Source organism: Protopterus annectens, chromosome 8.part1 (assembly GCF_019279795.1).
Source record: "Protopterus annectens isolate FY-2018-M chromosome 8.part1, PAN1.0, whole genome shotgun sequence".
Taxonomy (NCBI): Eukaryota; Metazoa; Chordata; order Ceratodontiformes; family Protopteridae; genus Protopterus; species Protopterus annectens.
Genome location: NC_056742.1, coordinates 311,844,576 through 311,863,639, shown reverse-complemented (window position 1 = coordinate 311,863,639; position 19,064 = coordinate 311,844,576). Strand labels below are relative to the sequence as shown.

Genomic DNA, 19,064 nt, shown 5'->3' with positions numbered 1-19,064 from the left:
GATGAACATAGTACAGTTGTGTACCTACCATTAATGTAGTTGTTCGAGTGTATTCACTGTTGCAGTCCTGGTTACCCACCCACCATCCCCCTCTTTGCTGGGGCTATTCTGTACTTCTCAACTCTATACAACCTATGTGCTGTATTTGCTTTTAGAAGTAGGAAATGTTTATAGTAATGTATGCATGGTCGTTTGGCATATTTTTATCTTTACAGCCTTCATATCTGGGGGCACCTGACATTTGGGGCAAGAAAAACTGAAGAAAATGGCGCCGGTTGCAACTTTTATACCCCTGGCGCACTGATGTCAGGGAAGAGGCGACAGCAACCGACGCCGGACCAAAACTTTGGAACTCGGGCCGACTACGGGCCGCTTGCCAGCAGGATAACCCAAGTGTAATGACTGCAACAGTGAATTCACTCGAACATCTACATTTATGGTAGGTACACAACTGTACTTTCTTCACTTATGGTCTCCAGGTCTACTTTTATTGGTCACAGACAACACTGGACTCATGTGGTACTTGAACAAATAAGGTAGGGGTATAAGGTCATACCCTCTTTACTGGCTGATGGTCATGACCTGGGAGCTAGCCTTAAAGCATTCCCATCGGTAAGTACTAGGCTAGCTGCCCTTTTGGGCCATTTTAAGCCTAGACAATTTCCTCTTCAAAGGTGAGAAATAAACCCTGCATCTTTTATCTCTCTGAGGTAAACTCCTTAACCATTATACCCACTCCCAACGCCCCCTCTTGAGGTTTCAGGCATCCCATCATAGCAAAATCTAGTGGCAGACGAAGCAGAGCCTGCATGGAACCTCATAAGTGGAATCTCTTTACACAATTCTGCTGGGATTTGGTCCATTTGTGGGGAATGCTCCAAATAATTCCATTCATCTCCTTTCAAAATGTTCTTTATGCATTTCCACCAATGCTCAAGGTACTTCTGAAGATTCAAAAGGGATTACCAGAGATCATTATAGTGATTCTGGTTCTCCCTTTTAATGGAGTTGACTAAGGGCATTTGCCACAAGACTCCTCACACTCTGGATCTGCTCACACAGTGTCAGGGACAACTGTTGCACCCCATCGTAGAAGAATTGCTGCTGACAGACTGGGTGATTTTATCTTGATACCTTTTAGGGACTTATTCCATGAGGCTGTGCTGCAGGTGTTTAGGGAGGCAAGAAAATCTGCAACTAGAAAATCTTATGTTTACCAGTGGAAGAGGTTTTCCAGGCAGTGCCTGATCAATATTGGCCTGGTTTGGTGTTTACCTTTCTGGTTTTAAATTATTTGTGTGAGCTGTTCACCGACTCATTATCTTATGCATCTGTCAAGGTGCATCTTTTGGCCATCTCAGCTTATCTGCCCATGGATCCCCCTCTTTAGTATCTTTTTTTTTGTGGTTAAAGAGCTTATAAAAGGAGTGTTGTACTTGAGACCCCCTGAAAAGCACATTCCTCCTCCTTGGGATCTCAATTTTGTTCTTGAAAATTTGACCATCTTCTTTTGAGCCTTCCTTTTCAGGCTGACTTGTGATTTATCACTGTTTTGCTTATTGTTTTCACATCTATGAAGTGAGTCTCTGTGATGCAAACTATCATGGTGGGCCAACCTTACCTGATTTTGTAGGAGTACAGGGTTGTTATATGCACTAATTCGTCTTTTATGCCAAAAGTTATTTCTGAATTTATTAATCTCCCAGTTTTTTTCTGAAATCTGAAAACAAAGGAGAGAAGATTCTGCATGCCTTGGGTGTGTACAGACAGCTCAGGTACTGCCTTCCTAGAACTAAGCCCTTCAAAAAAAGCTTAACAGGAGTTTTCCTGTTCTGGGGCTAAGAAGGGTCAACCTGTCTCTAAGCAAGCAGTTGTGCATTGGATGTCCTCTGCTGTCGTTTTTATCAGACAATGTTAAGATGCATTCCATCATTGGAAAGGAGTGGAGTCTAGAAGCATTCTAGAGGAAGCAACCTGGTCCTCTGTTCATGCCTTTGCAAAGCAGTACAGACTGGATTCTTAAGTTCCAGAGCAGGTTTTGCGTGGATCATTCTCCAGGGGTTCCTGGATTCTTATCCTCCCTCCTCCAAGATAAGTAAACTTTGGAAATCTACCCATGTGCCACAAAAATTGTTTGAATGATGAGCATAGTACAGTTGCATGAGTCCTACTTGCATGTAACAGTAGATGTTCGAATTTCACACTGCCTCAGTGGCAGCACCCACCATCCCTCTTATTTTGTATACAGTTTGGTATCTAACCTTGTGTTACTGGTTGGCTTTGGTTAATTGTGTTTTGTGGCTGTAAATTGGTTAGTTTCCGGCAATTATTGCTTCTAGCCCTTCTTGGTCCTTCATACTTGGCATTAAGAGCCTGAATAACTGACTTTTTCTGTGACAGAGGTTAGTTAAGCTTCCCCTGATGGGATGTACTTAGCTAGTCCCCTGTCAGAGTCAGAGGGGGGGATTTCTGAGCTCTGGAAAGCTGCTAGTGAGAGTTTGTTCAAATACAGAACCCGTACACCACTGGGGCAGTTTGAAATTTGAATATCTAATGTTATATGTAACTAGGACTAACACAACTGTACTTTTCCTTTTGCTGAATCTTTGCATCTGGGCTCTTTCCTGGTTACTGGACCCCAGGAGGGTGTCTTACCTGTGCAGTTCATCTCATGTCATCCTTCACATCCTCAAGTTGACTGCTTGATTTCTCCAATTTTATTGATGGCCTGAAATCCTCCTTTGTCTTGTGATAGAATTATGTGTGCTTTTCAGAAAGAGTCTACACACAGTGTCTGTTGCAGCAAATGGAAACTGTTCTCCAGTTGTGTAACTGCTGAAGGAGTAGACCCCTCCAGTACTTCAGTTCTTGAGATTTTACTTTCTCTCTCAATTGTTTTCTGTAGGTTCCAGTTTTTCAACCACTAAAGTATAGTTGGCTGCATTACCAGTTTTTACATTGGCATTGCTTTACATTCTGTAGCATCAGATAGTCATGTCTGCTGGTCATGCTGAACCTTTACTCCCTCAATAAAGGTAGAAACATCCAAAGACCTGGATGCTACATGACAGCAGCTTTGTGTCTGATGGCTGTTGACACCTTCTTTCTCCTTTGACTGAGTGTATGACCAATGCCTCTGACTAGACTCTTGTAGTGTCCACTGTGATGCATACCCCTTTGTCGTTCACTTGGGCTGAAGTTCTTGGAGCTTTGGATGGGTCTGGAGTCACTGCAGACTCTGGCTACAGACACCCATGCTAGACCTGCTGATTGGGAGGACTGTTTTCTGTGTGTCACAAGAAGGGGGTTTTCAGCAGACCGGGTACAGGCTGTGGTCTGGACTGACTACAGATGATGCCTCGCCCAAGGCCAAGCACAAAAAGGCTGTTGGTAGATTGCTCCAGTGCAGACCTTGGCCTTACTCCTTTCAGGCCTACCTGCAAGATGTGATCAGGTTAGCAGGGGATATCATGGATATGTCCTTCTATTCACATGTTGCAGTATTCAAAACGCTAGGGAGTTGCTGCCTGCAATGCTGTCTTCCGACCAGTTTTACCTTCAAACTAAAGAAAAATAAGATGTTATGTGATCCTATCTCGCCTACATTCTGACTGATGGGTTCGGAGCCGATCCCTCGGCTCCGACTCGGCACGCTTATGCCAAAGAGCGAAGTCTCTTATTGGCTGAGCTTACTATATCCCAGGATGCACCACTACCAGTCCCCCAGATCTCGTTTGCCGCTAACAAGCAAAGACGTGGTCTCGAGCTTGGCTGAGCTAAGTAGGGTTTTTTCTCTTACTTTCCTGTCAGGAATTCCTTTAAAATTCAACAAAAAGCTGTTTTAACAGCTATATCGTATTTTTGTGTATGATTGAAGTTTTTTTTGTGGAAAAACTTTGTGCAGTGATTGCGTTTTGTCTGACTGGAGGTTCCATTAGGGTTGAAGGGCCTTCCCTTGTTAGCCGTTGTCTGTCAAGTTCCTTTTATTTTTAAAGGTTCTTGTATTCCTTGGTCATACCTTTCTATTTGTGACAGTTCTTGATTCAAAGAAAAGAATTTCTCTGTGATAGTTAGTGTGTCTTGTATTTTACTGGTTATACACTAATTGGTTGCCATTATGTCACAGGCTCCTAGGCCTTCAGGGTTTAAAAAGTGCACTAAGTGCAGCTTCAAAATGTCGATCACAGATGATCACTCTCTCTGTGTGTACTGTTTGGGCGCCAAACATTTGCAGGAGTCCTGCAGCGTCTGTCACTCTTTTTCCTCGAGGGTCCTCCAAGAGAGGAAAAATAAACTTATTCTAAAAGGCCTTATTAAACCATCATTTGAAGAGGCATTAGCTTCCTCTCCTTCTCCTGCTAAAAAGAAAAGGGCGTCGGCTCCGACCAGTCCGTCGGAACCGACCGCCAAAAGACATAGGCAGGCTTCTCCTTCGGCTCCACGGACTTCGGAGCCGAGGGCGGAACGGTCTGCCTCGATGCCTCCAGCCTCGACTCCTCTGGATTCGGAGCCGACGGCTGGGGCATCGAGAGGCGGGTCACCTTCATCGGCTCCACTGATCTCGGAGCCGATGAAGGTTGTCCACTCAGACACTTCCTCCTCGGCGCCGAAGCCCTCTTCGGCACCGATGGAAATTGGTTTGGACACTTCTTCGGCGCCGATAATTGTCGAGTCGATTCGGAGCCAGTCCCCTAGTCCCTTGGAGCCGTTGGAGAGGCCTACTCGGACCCATTCGGTCTCTTCCAGGTCATCAAGGATGTCAGATTCGGACATAGACAGGGTGTTCCAAAGACTGTTCCAGTCCCCAGTCTTTCAGAAATTTGTTTCGGCTCCGACCCACTTGGCTTCGGAGCAGATAGCCCATTCCATTGCCATTCCTCCTCCGACCGCTTCGGCTCCGTCGGAGCAGGTGCTGATGGAGCCAGTGGAGATCCTAGGGTCGGCTCCGACCCTTACTCCAACCCCGGCCTTCGGGTCCGAGTTTAGCACACGGACTTCGGCCGGACCCGGGGGTGACGTTTCGGGGCCAATGCTGTCGGTTCCAAGCCTCCCTCTCGGTGCTTCGGCCGCGGGACTTCCGTCTGCTATCATGGCTCTGGAGACCGGACCCTCCCAGGATTCTGGGGGTCCGGCCTTCAGAGCTATGAGGAGTGCCTTGGCCAAGTCTTCTTGCCATCTCACGGCTTTACCGGCACCTTCCCTGGGCATGGAGACTGGGTCTTTGGCAGTTCCCCTGTCTCTAGGCAGCGGAGCCCGGGGCCTGAGGTTACCCCACTGGGGTTCCCCTCCTCCTGAGGGTTCTTCGGAGTTGTCTTCGGAGGAGCCCCCAAGGAAGAGATCGTGCAAGAGGAAGCACGTTGACTCCCCCGACAAGTCTCTTACATCGGACACTGATCTTGATGATGCGGAGGGGTCCCCAAAGTCGTCCTCGGATGATGTCTCATTTGCAGACATTCTAGAGATCCTTAAGCAACGAGGCGACTGGAATTCCAAACCCCCCTCCGCTGATGAGTCGGTGTTTCTCAAGGCCTTCGGGGCTCAGCCCTCCGCCTCCTGGGTGTCTCCGCCCTTCGACGAGCTCCTGGATTTGGTTTGTCGGAGGGCGTGGGAACATCCAGATACTGTGGAACCAGTGCCTTCTCGCCCTAACAAATTTTTGTCTGCCCCACCCGAGAAGGAGTTCTTACTAAAGGCGTGGCTGTAGATGCCATGGTGGTGGCATCTGCTACCCAGCAGGACGTGGCAGAGGCTTCAACGTCCATCCATCCTCCTAATAAGGAGTCTAGGAGCATGGACTGGTACGGGAAGCGCACCCTGACTTCAGCGGCCTTTACTCTGAGGTCCCTGAATTATTTGGCACATTTCACCAGACTACAGAGGGATCTGGTCAAGGAGCTCTCAGACTCCCTCTCAGGTAACCTACCTGAGCAGCTAGCCCAGTCGGTTAGCTCTCAGTTGGCTATCCTCACCTCGATTTCTAACTCATCCATGAGGCTCATTTCATATGCGGCCGAAGGGGCGGGCAGAGCGGCAGGCACAGGCGTGGCTCTACGGAGACAAGCCTGGCTCCGTTTGTGTCATTTCGCGGAGGCCTTCAAGTCTTCCTTTGCCGACGCTCCCTTTGATGGGTCCTCTTTGTTTGGACCCAAGGTAAAAGACACTCTTACCCGCTGTGAGCAAGAGGGAAAGACTTTATCTGCCGTAGGAGCACGTTATTCCACTCCCTTTCGGCCTTATCCCAAGGCTAAAAGAGGAGGGAAGATGTGGTTCCGCAAATCACAGAAATTCTTTCCTCAACAGCAGGAAGATTCCCCTTCCAGAGGCAGAGGACGGGGAAATTTTTCTGGGAGACGCCGTCCCAGAGGCGGCAGAGGCCCCCGCAACACTGGAGACCGCGAGTCCTTTCGTGGCTCTTCAGCCTCCCACACTCCATGAGGCTTTGCCCGGCTGTGCTGCTCCGGAGCCAGTCGGGTGCCGTTTTGCCAAGCACCTAAAAGCCTGGGAGTCTATTACTCAGGACAGATGGGTGCTTCGGATTATTGCCGGAGGTTACACCATTCCCTTCACACACTCACCCCCACCGTCCAAAAAAATCCCGGACCCACCACCCAGTCAAAGGGAAATTGCAGCCGTAGAAGCTTCAAAGCTGCTAGAAAAAGGAGTCATCCAACCGGTCCCCACAGACCAGATCGGATCCGGAAATTACTCAAGGTTCTTTTTAGTTCCAAAAAAGACAGGGGACCTGAGACCCATTTTGGATCTCAGCAAACTAAACCAGTCCGTCATGAAGTCCAAATTCCGAATGGTCACTTTACAATCCATTCTCCCATTGTTGGAGAAAGATGTTTGGATGTGCTCCATAGATCTCAAGGACGCCTATTATCACATACCGATACATCAGGCGTCCAGGAGGTATCTGCGCTTCAGCCTGGGAGACAGTCATTTCCAATTTTGTGCACTGCCCTTTGGTCTCACCACAGCCCCCAGGGTGTTCACCAAGTGTTTGGCAGTAGTGACTGCTCACCTGAGGAGTCTCTGATTCCAAGTGTTTCCCTATCTGGACGACTGGCTCCTGACTGCCACCACCAGGCATCTACTACTAGAGAACCTACAAGCCACCATCTCCCTGGGTGCTTCCCTGGGAATTACATTCAACTGGTCAAAGTCTGTCTTGCTGCCTTCTCAGCACATAAGATTAATAGGAGCAGAGATAGACTCAAAATTAATGCGAATCTTCCTTCCTACCGAAAGGATACAAACATTACAAGGTCAAGCCCGAGCCCTGCTTCTAAGATCCAAAGCCCCAGCCAGGATGGTCCTGCAACTTTTAGGTTCAATGTCTGCCACGGTTCTCCTAGTTCCTCTGGCAAGATTGCACATGAGGATTCTTCAGTGGCTGTTATCGACACAATGGTCTTTTCAGGATCTCCCCCTCAATCATCACATACTGATTACAGAAACGTGCAAACGGGACCTCCGCTGGTGGCTTCTGCCATCCAATCTGAATCAGGGAAGACCTTTTGTTATACCCTCCGTGGCCACCTTGACAACGGATGCCTCCCAGACGGGTGGGGGGCATTGTCTGGGCAGGTCAGTTCAGGGTTCTTGGCTTCCAAACGAAACATTTCTCCATATCAATGTGTTGGAAATGAGGGCTGTACTTCTGTCCCTACAAGCCCTCCACAAGTTTCTCCCTCAAGGCATTATCGCTATCCACACAGACAACTTGTCGGTGGTCTGGTATCTAAACAAACAAGGAGGGACCAGATCTTACCCCCTTTGCAGAGAGGCCATGAGGGTGTGGGAATGGGCAGTGGCTACCAACCGCTTCCTGGTAGCGACCCACATTCCAGGAAAATCCAATGTATTGGCAGACAGACTGAGCAGGACTATTCTCTCTCCTCACGAGTGGTCCCTGAACGAAACAGTAGCAGCTCAGATTTTCAAAAGATGGGGGATTCCGTGCTGCGACCTGTTTGCAACACCACAAAACACGAAGTGCAAAAGGTTCTTTTCCTTGACCCCGCGTCAAGGAGAGGCAGCTACGGATGCTCTAGTCCAACCTTGGCCAACAGGACTGCTTTATGCTTTCCCTCCGGTTCCACTCCTCCCCAAAGTCATCCAGAAAGCTTCCCAATTGGGGTCCACAATGATTCTAATTGCTCCGTATTGGCCTCGTCAGGTATGGTTCCCCTACCTACAGAAATATACTCTGGACGGTCCTTGGTTTTTGGATCTAACGCCAGACCTTCTGGTTCATCAGTCGGGACAACAGCACCAGTCCCTTCACACTTTGAAATTAACAGCTTGGCTCCTCCACTTCCGACTTTAGTCAGAAATCACACCTTGGACCCCGGAAGTTATTCACATTTTATCTTCAGCCCACAAACCCACCACTAAGAAATTGTATCACAGTAAGTGGAAGAGGTTTGCTATCTGGGCTCAACTCAGAGGCTTAGACCCTATTACTGCCCGATACCAGAGGTCTTGAAATTTTAACATCCTTGTTTAATCAAGGATCTTCAGTCTCTACTATTAAAGTCCAACTAGCAGCTATCTCCAAATTTCACGAATCCATAGACCCACCGTTGATGAGCAGCAGATTATGTAAAACTTTCATGAAAGGTGCTGTGCTTTTAAGACCCCCAGTTTTCATCCTGCCTCCGTGGGATCTTGATTTGGTACCGTGCATTAACATCTTCCCCTTTGAACCGGCTGCTACATGTGAGTTGAAATATCTGTCTTGGAAAACTGCCTTCTTAATTGCAATTACCTCTGCAAGAAGAGTTTCAGAACTTCAAGCCCTATCTATCAAACCACCGTACTTGATTTTTCACAAGGCTAGAGTATCACTTAGGCCTAATCCATCTTTTGTTCCAAAAGTTTGTTCTAATCTCTGTCTCCAACAATCTCTAGAGCTACCAGTTTTCTTTCCAAAATTTTCAAACAAAGCGGAATACACCTTGCATACATTGGATGTTCACAGGCAATTGCGCTTCTATCTAGACAGGACTCAACAAATTCGAAAAACAGATCAATTGTTTGTGTCCTTTTCAGATAATAAACTGGGTAAAACCATCACTAAAGCTACTATTGCCAAATGGATTAGAGATTGCATAACTCAGGCTTATTCCTCTTCAAATAAGCAACTTACAACATCTGTCAAAGCTCACTCTACTAAAGCTATGGCTACCTCTATTGCATTTCATTCCAAGCTCGCTATTTCTGAGATTTGTGCTACGGCTACTTGGTCCAACCCGCACTTTCATTTCCCACTATAAATTGGATGTGGCATCTAAAGGGCGAGCATCATTTGGTTCCATGGTACTCAGGAGTGTTTTCCAGTGAGCCACCCAGGATTTAGGTGCTAGGGACGCTGTCCCATCAGTCAGAATGTAGGCGAGATAGGATCACATAACATCTTTTAGTTATGTACTCACCATAACTTCAGATGTTTGGGATCCATCTCGCCATTCCTAATACCCACCCTCCTTCCCCTGCCTTGGAGATCAGAAGAGATTGAACGGTTTGAGTTCTACTGTTTTTATCTTGTATCATCTGTCGATGTTATATAAGCAGTGCATGCGTGTGTGCATGTATGCGGACAAACTAGATCTGGGGGACTGGTAGTGGTGCATCCTGGGATATAGTAAGCTCAGCCAATAAGAGACTTCGCTCTTTGGCATAAGCGTGCCGAGTCGGAGCCGAGGGATCGGCTCCGAACCCATCAGTCAGAATGTAGGCGAGATGGATCCCAAACATCTGAAGTTATGGTGAGTACATAACTAAAAGTTTTCTGCTTGTGCTATGTATAGGAGTCTCAACTTTGTAGCTCTGAAATATCCCCTCAAATTGGGTAAACCCAATCTGCCATGTTCTACTGGAAGAATCAGCTTCTCTGTGATTTTCACCGTCTTCCCCTGCCATATAAAGTCCTTTAGTTCTTTATTGCTATCCATAACTTCTCCTCTGGTTGATAAAAAATATGCGTGACCTGTGTATAAGACTAAAGGGACTAAAAACATTTTAACTAATAGTATTTTATTATCTTATATAACAGTTTCCACTTTCTCAGATTTTGTATTGTCTTCTGTTTAGTCTCCTCCGACATATCCTTAGCTGCCACACCAGAATCATTTTTAATCCATACTTCTAAATAATTTTATTGTGTCCCCATAAATATGGATATTCCTGAATCAGTTTGTGTGTGGGTACATAATTTACCACTATTGGCTTCGTTTTAGCTTATTAATTTTGTATCCCGAAAAGATCTGAAACTATCTCAGAATGTTCCACAGCACTGTAATGTCTTTCTGGTTTTGTCAGACATAAAATATCATCTGCAAATAAAGCCAGCTTTTCTTGACTACCATAACCAATTATATCCCTGAATTTGAGTCCCTTATTTTCGTTGTCATTGGTTCTAAATATAATGCAAATAATAAAAGGAAAAGAGGACACTCCTGCCTTGTTCCTCTGCTGAAGCAGAAATTATCAGAGAGGATTTTTCGCCTCATATATTCTCCTAATCAATCTTCTGTTTTTTTTTTTTTTTTTAAATGCTTCTATTGCCCTGCTCATAAAGTCCCAGCTTACTTTGTCAAATTTTTTCTTTGCATCAAGACCCACCAACAACAGTGGCATTTTCTTACATGAGATTTGAGAAGTTTTTTGGTCAAAATCCAGTAGTCCCATCAAATTGTGTAGGTACAGAAGAGCTTTCAAGGAGTTAAGAAAGTGGACAAATTGCACAGTTCTAGTGGAGTATATCTAGACTGGTAAGTAACAAAATGGTTTGATGGGTTTAGGTCTAGTGATATAAATGAGCATGTTACAAGTTTACTTAGTAAGTAATGTTACATATATTTAACAAATATTCATTACCACAAGGCTTCCCAAAGATGTAGTGTGTTTACTAACAAGGTAATTCAGTGCATGGAAATGTCTTTAAGAAAAGAATGCTAAATGATGCTTTGGATGCTTTGTCATCTGATGCTTCCTTCAGTTGGCAGCCACAGTAAAAGACCTGCATGGAAGCTGGTAACATGTCTGTAGCCTGTGTCATTTTTGAATGTCATGATAAAGGTAAATATTACAAATATGTAGCCTTTTGATTACTGTTCAGCTGTTTGTGACTTGGTCACATTTAGATACTATGGGTTGTTAATGCAGTTTTCTTCATTTTAACAGGATATTCAGATTGAGGCCTTACTGATGAGAGCATGCGAGCCAGTCATTCAAGCCCACTGCCATGTAAGGAAACTTTATTGCAAGAATGTCATCTTTCCAAACTGTGGTAGTGTAGTAGTCCTAAAGATGTGCTTAAAAGTTCTATAATGTGAAACAGATGCCAGCTGTGAGGCCTAGCTAATGTTTTATACTACTTTTTAATTGCTTTTTCATATTATGAGGTGCCTCCTGACCTTCAGAATCATTTTAAGTGTACCAGAAAACTAAAGAATGTTTTGTCTGTGTACACACTCATGAATTTTTACTTGGAGACTATGCACTTTATAGTTCACTTCTAAACTTAAAATGCATGCATTATCTTAAAATGTTAAGTCATGAAACACATGACAATATGCTGTAGTATGGGTGGCCTTTCTATATTTTTTATAAAATGTATTTCATTCTGCAGTTAGTGCTTTGATCATCTAAGAAGAGTCTTGTTAGATGTCAGTGCCCTTCATTAAGTTTAAAGGTATGAATAATCTAAGATACAGAAAGGCTTTTCCCTGCCTTTGTGTCATATGACCATGGTTTAAGAGGAGCATACTCCTCTTTGGTGTAGGAGGATCAGAAGGATGTGGGTTCTATTCTTAGAGACTTGAGTTTCCAGTGCTGACACTGTAGTGCAACTTTGGGGAATGCTACATTCCTAGGTGTGCAGCTCTTCTGAAGAGGTGTTAAATAGAGGTCACAACTACTTGAGTTGGTGGTAGCTTAGGCTGATGTAACAGATCCTATGGCAGTTGAGAAGAGTAGCAGTAGCTTTATTAATATACAGTTTCACAGCATTATACAGCTATTCAATTTTAGTTCACTTCTCATCAATCTGTATACAAATAAACACATTTTTATATTCTTCCTTTATAGCCCCATCCCTTATGCCATAACTATTGTTTTAACTTTAACATATCGTCAGTCCCCACCTTTTTATTGCATAAAAGTTTTTTTTATCTGTTAAAAAAAAATCTTCACATCTGATCCTGTAAAACCCTTCATTGTAAACAGCAAAATGTTATTTCCATTTTTAGTGTCACCATTTTTCCCTTTTATAAAAGTGTGTGAGTGCACGAGTGCATACAGCAGAACTAGTCACCCAGCGATGTTTGAAAATTGTCACTAGATAGTTATTTTTCGTAAAGCATTGTTTGAGCAGTTCCCAAAAAAACTGACTTTCTTTGCATTTCAGGAAAACGTGTTCTAAAGTTTCTGTTGCAACAAGAGACTGTAGACTGGTAATAAATAAAAAAAAAGCGTATCGCAACCCAAAAACTTTTCGGAACTATTTTTAATCAAAACAAATAAAACAAATATGACTTCACTTAGAGCTTTCACCCGTTTACATCACGGGTTTCATCAGAGTGAAGAGTTTTAGAAACAGCAGCTACTTTATGTAAATGAAACTGTCCAATCATATCATTTAATTAATTAGTTGGTAATAGTTAGTTGGTAATAGTTAATTAAACAGTTATCCAGTAGATTTTCTGCCAAATAAATAGTTGAAAAACATAGTTGAAAAAACATATTTTGTGTAGGAACCATTTCATAATATTAGGGTATACTCCCAACATGTGACATCTATAAAAACCATATAATCCGTAATAATACAACGTGTAGTCTTATTTAAAAAGACCAACCCTTTGTATTATGCGTGTGTGTGTAAAGTGGTGTTAGTTCCATAAATAACACCTTTTGATAAATATAAATAAATAAATATTAATATATATAAGTGTGAAATAAATAAATATATATATGTAAATATCTAATACTAATATAAATAAGAATATGTAGTATGTATTATCTGTAATGTTAAAATAATAAAACTAATCTTAAAAACCTTAAAAAATAACCTTAAAAAATATTAAATACAACAGTTCTGAGTGTTATATACAGAAAAATGTTAAACTAAATGCTATAGGATTTTAACTTCAAATAAGAAACAATAGATATATGTTCGTTAATACCTGGCGGGTTGCATGCATTTAACCTCAATTGCCAGAGACATTCCTTTAATTCTAACAAACTGTTAACATCTCCTTCTTTTATACAGTTTTGAGGTATCCTGTCAATAACAAAAAATAGAAATTTCTTAAAATCTGTGCAAGTTGTACTGTGGATATACAGAGAATTTGTAGTTTTTTTATTTTTAATGTCCCTGTTATGTTCAGTAATTCTTTCCCTTAGCTTCCTAATTGTTTTGCCTATATAATGCGCCTGACAAGTCAAACAACTAGCTAAGTAAACTACTAACTTCGTGTTACAATTTACGTGCCCAGGACATCTAATAGTCCGGTTGAAACCTTTTATTGTTACATAGGGCCCGTCATTAATGTATCTGCAACATCTACAAAAACCACATTTTTTCATTTGTGAATTTTTGTATGCAGTTTCCTTTTCAAAATAATCCTTTAAATTTTTACCTCTACTGAACACAATTGTAGCTTCATTACCTAAACATTTCACAATCTCTGTTTCGTTGTTAAATACGTTCCTCCATGTCTCTTTTATATTTTCTGACATTGTGTTAATGTTACTAGTGTAAGGTAAAATTAATGCACATGCTTTTTCTTGACCACTTTTATTATGAAATGGTTCCTACACAAAATATGTTTTTTCAACTATGTTTTTCAACTATTTATTTGGCAGAAAATCTACTGGATAACTGTTTAATTAACTATTACCAACTAACTATTACCAACTAATTAATTAAATGATATGATTGGACAGTTTCATTTACATAAAGTAGCTGCTGTTTCTAAAACTCTTCACTCTGATGAAACCCGTGATGTAAACGGGTGAAAGCGCTAAGTGAAGTTATATTTGTTTTATTTGTTTTGATTAAAAATAGTTCCGAAAAGTTTTTGGGTTGCGATACGCTTTTTTTATGTGTTCTAAAGTTTCTCCACAAATATTACAAAGTCTTCCCATTGAACTTTTGTACCTTATACTTGTTTTCACTTGAAAATTATTCAGTGACAGTCTCCACAAGTAAGTCTCCCTACACTTCCACTTGTTTGAAACCTTTTCTGTGTCTCCTTAACCGCCATCAGCTTTGCCTCTTCCATTTCTTTCCAGGTATACACGTAGTTGTTGTTCAGATGTTCTTCGTGTTTCACTGTTGCATTCATTTTATTTGGATAATCTGCTAGCAGGTTGCCCTCAGTCGGCCTAAATAACGAAGTCTTGGGTCCTGCGACGGTTGCTGTCCCTTCTTCCATGATGTCAGGTCATCAGGGTTATAAAACATGCTGCTGACGCCATTTTCATCCGTCTTTCTTGCCGCACGGTGCCCAAAGCAGAAGCAGTTCGCAAGTGCCGGTCGGCCGACTGCTGAAATTTACGTTTTCGAGTTTCAGGACCGAAGTCTTCAACCTAAAGCTAAGTACCCTGTTGGGGAAACTTTTTCTTGCTCCTCACCGATGTCAGTAAAAGTTAATAATTGTATTACTTGAGGGAAGCAAATACCTCATAAGTATTTTCATTTGTACTGTATTCCTTGCCTAGACCCTGACCACAACGTGCCTTGCTGTCAGTTTTGGGCTACATTTAATCAACGCACTATTAAGTGTCGGCATATTTTTGCATCTAAATATTTTGGCTCAAGATTTAACTATCCAGAAATGTCGTCGGTTAGCAATCTGACTACTGGAATACACAAAAAACCGCAAAGAAAAAGACAGAGACAGACCATTGAGGTCCAAAACGGACAACGAAGCTTCTCCTAAGCCAGTCGCCGGTTCGCCGATACTTAGTGAGGTGCTTTCACAGCCCCTGATGCCCGCTACTTCTGATTCACAGGCCTCTACCGAGACCCATTCGGAGGAGTCCGGTATGCTACTAGACACTTTAAGTATTGAACCCGCGGATGTCTCTACCTTAGATGGGTCTGGAGCCGCCGAGCAGGCACCGGCTACTGAGGGTGTTTTCAGGCCTAAAGACATGTATATTAAACAGACGCCATCTTCAAAACCTAGGCCAAAATCAACTTATGTGTCTAAAAAACTACTTTTGGGCCACATGCTCAGGCCCCTATGCCTAAAAAATAAATGATCAAAATGGCTGAGGATTTAATTACCTTGATCAGGGCTTCCAATCCCCCTCCTGCTAAGAGGCCTAGGCAAGGCACTGACTATGAATCTTCGGATCAGGTTTCTATTTCTTCTGATTCCTCTTCTGATCAGGAATTATCTATTCCACCTTATGAGGACTCTGATGCTGAAGAATCCATCCCTTCTGCTTCTCCTCCTGAGGATTTTCCTTTTGGAGAAACTGTGCATACCTTAAGGGAACACTTTCACTGGGAGAGTCAGGATTTCTCAGAATCTAAAAAGAGGCTTAGGGATTTCCTCCTTCCTCAGCATAGGCCTTAGACTATACCTCCTGTTCTAGACATTGTTGATGTTTTCTCAGAATCCAGCATGGCTCCTGATTCCCTGCCCTCTGACTCCTAGTAAGCCAGACGGATATTACAGGGATGCTCATCGTGATTCACTGCTGCAGTCATTACACTTGGGTTATCCTGCCGTCAGGCGGTCCCGCAGTCGGCCAGAGTTCCAAAGTCTTGGTCCGGCGTCGGTTGCTGTCGCTTCTTCCCTGACGTCAGTGCGCCAGGGGTATATAAGATGCAGCCGACACCATTTTCTTCAGTCTTTCTTGCCGCGCGGTGCCCGAAGTAAAAGCAGTTCGCAAGTGCCGGTCGGCCGACTCCTGAGGTTTTCAATTCGAATTTTCAGAACCGAAGTCTTCAATAAAGCTAAGTACCCCGCTGGGGAAACTTTTTCTTGCCTCAGACCGATGTCAGTAAAAGTTGATAGTTGTATTTCTTGTGGGAAGCAAATACCTCATAAGGATTTTCATTCTTACTGTATTCCATGCCTAGGCCTAGACCACGATGTCACTAGTTGTCTGTTTACTGCTAGATTTAACAAACGCACTATTAAATGTCGGTTTGATTTTGCTCGCCATTACTTTGGCCGAAGGTTTAATTATACCATGCTGTCGGAACAACCGATGACCGGAATACACAAAAAATGCAAAGACAAGGATAAGGACAGGCATCCAAGGCCCAAAACTGACGAAGCCTCTTGTAGGCCAGTCACCGGTTCTCAGTGAGGCGCTTTCGCAGCCCCTGACACCCGCTACCTCAGTGCCACAGGCTGCCTCTGACTCCCACGTGGAGATGTCTAGGCCTCTGGATACTCAAGGTGTTGGGCCTACGGAAACTAATCCTTCGGATGGTTCCAGAGCCGCTGAGCAGGCTTCAGCTTCTGAGGGTGTTTTCAGACCTTCACAGCTTACCATAAAAACTACAGCCAAGTCTAAAACTCCATTAAAGACAAAGAAGCAAGTGCAGCATTCACCTGGACAGGCCTCCATGCCTAAAAAACAGATGCTGAAAATGGCCGAAGACTTAATTACTCTGATCAGGGGTACCCATCCCCCTCCTGATAAAAGGCCTAGGCAGGCTACAGAATGATTCCTCTGACCAGGTTTCCATTTCTTCTGATTATTCTTCAGACCAGGGATACTCTTTACCCCCTATGAGGACTCTGATGCTGAAGAATCAATTCCTTCAGCCTCTCCTCCAGAGGATTATTCTTTTGGGGAAACTTTACATACCATGAGGGAACATTTCCATTGGGAAGGCCAGGATTACTCAGAATCTAAGAAAAGGCTCAGAGTCTTTCTTTTATTACCTCAGCACAGACCCCTTGCTATTCCGCCAGTGTTAGATATTGTGGATGATGTGTTCTCTGAATCCAGTTTAAATCCTGATTCTTTGCCCCCTGCTCCAGTCAAGCCAGACAGGTACTACAGAGTCCCTGACTCTCACAAATTTCTTTATAAAAACCCTGTTGCTGACCCAGAAACCGTTTCCCAGGGTGCCAAAGGGGTAAAGGCTTCCACGGCTAAGAATCCAGTTCCCTCTGACAGGGATTCTAGATCATTAGACAGATGGGGGAAGAAAGTTTACACTTCTGCAACTTTAGCAGTGAGAACTTTAAATTGCCAGTTTCACATGCTTAAATACCAACAATATTTAATGTCGCTGTTAAAACAGAAAATGATTACAAGTTCAGAACATCCTGACTACAAGGAAATGCAGGATTTATTGCATGCAGCTGAACAAGTGGGAAAACATACTCTGCAATGTGGTTTTGATTCATTAGAGGCTTCGTGTAGAGCAGCAGTTACAGGATCTGTGATTCGAAGGCATGCTTGGTTAAAAGAACAAGGTTTACCTGATCATGTTAAGGCTAAATTATTAGATGCTCCTTTACAGCAGGATATTTTATTTGGTGTTAAGGCAGAAGAGGTATTAAAGAAAATGGAGGATAAGGCAAAATCTATGCAAACGGTGAATGATTTCTTACAGGTACAGCCACCTCGATTTAGCAGAAATTGGCCTTCAAAGAATTGGTCCTTTCCAGTGTCAGACAGACCACAAAGAGGCAGGTACAGGCGCCCAAGAGGCAGATCTCCGCCCCAAGGCTCTTACAGACCACGACAGTGGGGTGCTTCAATCCCAAAAGGAGGTGAAGACAAGTCACAACCTTACAGGAAACAGTCCCAATGACTTCCCCCTTTGAATGCCAAGCACTTGCCTTTTGGCAGCTCCCTTAGGGGGAAAACTTGCACTTTTTTCTCAAAATTGGCATATAATCACCCAAGACAAATGGGTTCTGAATATTGTGTCTCAGGGTTACAGATTCCACTTTCACAATCTACCAAGGCCAAAAGGAATGCCAGACCTGCCACAAAATCAATGGGCAGAGGCACAAAAACAAATTACAGCCCTCATGGACATGAGAGCTATTCAAAAAGTGCCACAACAGGGACAAGGATTTTACTCAAGACTTTTTCTGGTCCCCAGAAAGGACAAAGCCTGGTGACCCATACTAGACCTTTCTACTCTAAATACTTACCTGGATGTTCCGAAATTCAAAATGTTGACACTACAGCAGCTTCTTCCCATGCTGGGCAAGAAGGCTTGGCTTGTTACTTTGGACCTCAGAGGCCTACCTGCATGTCCCTATCAGACAAAATCGCAGAAGATACCTCAGATTCATAGCTAGTTCAATGCATTACCAATTCCCTGCACTGCCCTTTGGCTTATCTACTGCGCCCAGGGTCTTCACAAAGTGCCTGGCACCAGTAATTGCATTTTGCAGACAAAAAGGAATTCAAATATATCCATACCTGGACGACTGCCTTATTCAAGGTTGCTAATTTGCCTAGGATACACAGTAAACGAAAAGAAGTCAAAACTAGAGCCCTCACAAGAGATAATATTCCTGGGTGCCAGCTTAAATCCAACTGCCCAGATGGCTTATCTCACGCCAGACAAGCAAGGACAACTGACTCAGTACTTTCAATTGATGGCAACAAAAACCCAACTCCCTGCAAGAAAAATTCTGCAGGCCTTGGGATTCATGGCATCCTGCATACTACTAATTCCATATGCCAGGCTACATATGAGGAAATTACAATGGTACCTAAAAAGTGTGTGGACTCAACACTGTCACAGTTTGGAAGCAGTAATACCACTAATTCCCTGCCTACAACAGGAGTTTTGATGGTGGGCACAGGCATGTCACCGCAACAAGGGACAGCTTTTCACTCTACCCAGAGCCAGGCAGACACTAACAACCGATGCTTCGGATTACGCCTGGGGAGCGCACATGGCAGGAAAATGCATTCAGGGCAAGTGGACCGCAGACCAAAAGCATCTTCACATCAATCAAAAAGAGATGTTGGCTGTACAAAATGCCCTAACCGCTTTCAAGGACCTTCTGCATCCAGGACCGCTATTATTAAAGACAGACAACACCACAGTT

General features: G+C 43.6%; 1 protein-coding gene across 1 annotated transcript in view; it reads left to right on the top strand.

Moving 5' to 3' along the window:
• The window catches only part of GLG1 (golgi glycoprotein 1), a 3,171,999-nt gene that overhangs the window by 1,851,479 nt on the left and 1,301,456 nt on the right, over positions 1–19,064 (top strand). Inside the window, exon 14 of the mRNA XM_044081599.1 lies at positions 11,191–11,253. Coding sequence (XP_043937534.1) covers positions 11,191–11,253 — 63 coding nt within the window. The remainder of the gene's footprint in view (positions 1–11,190; positions 11,254–19,064) is intronic.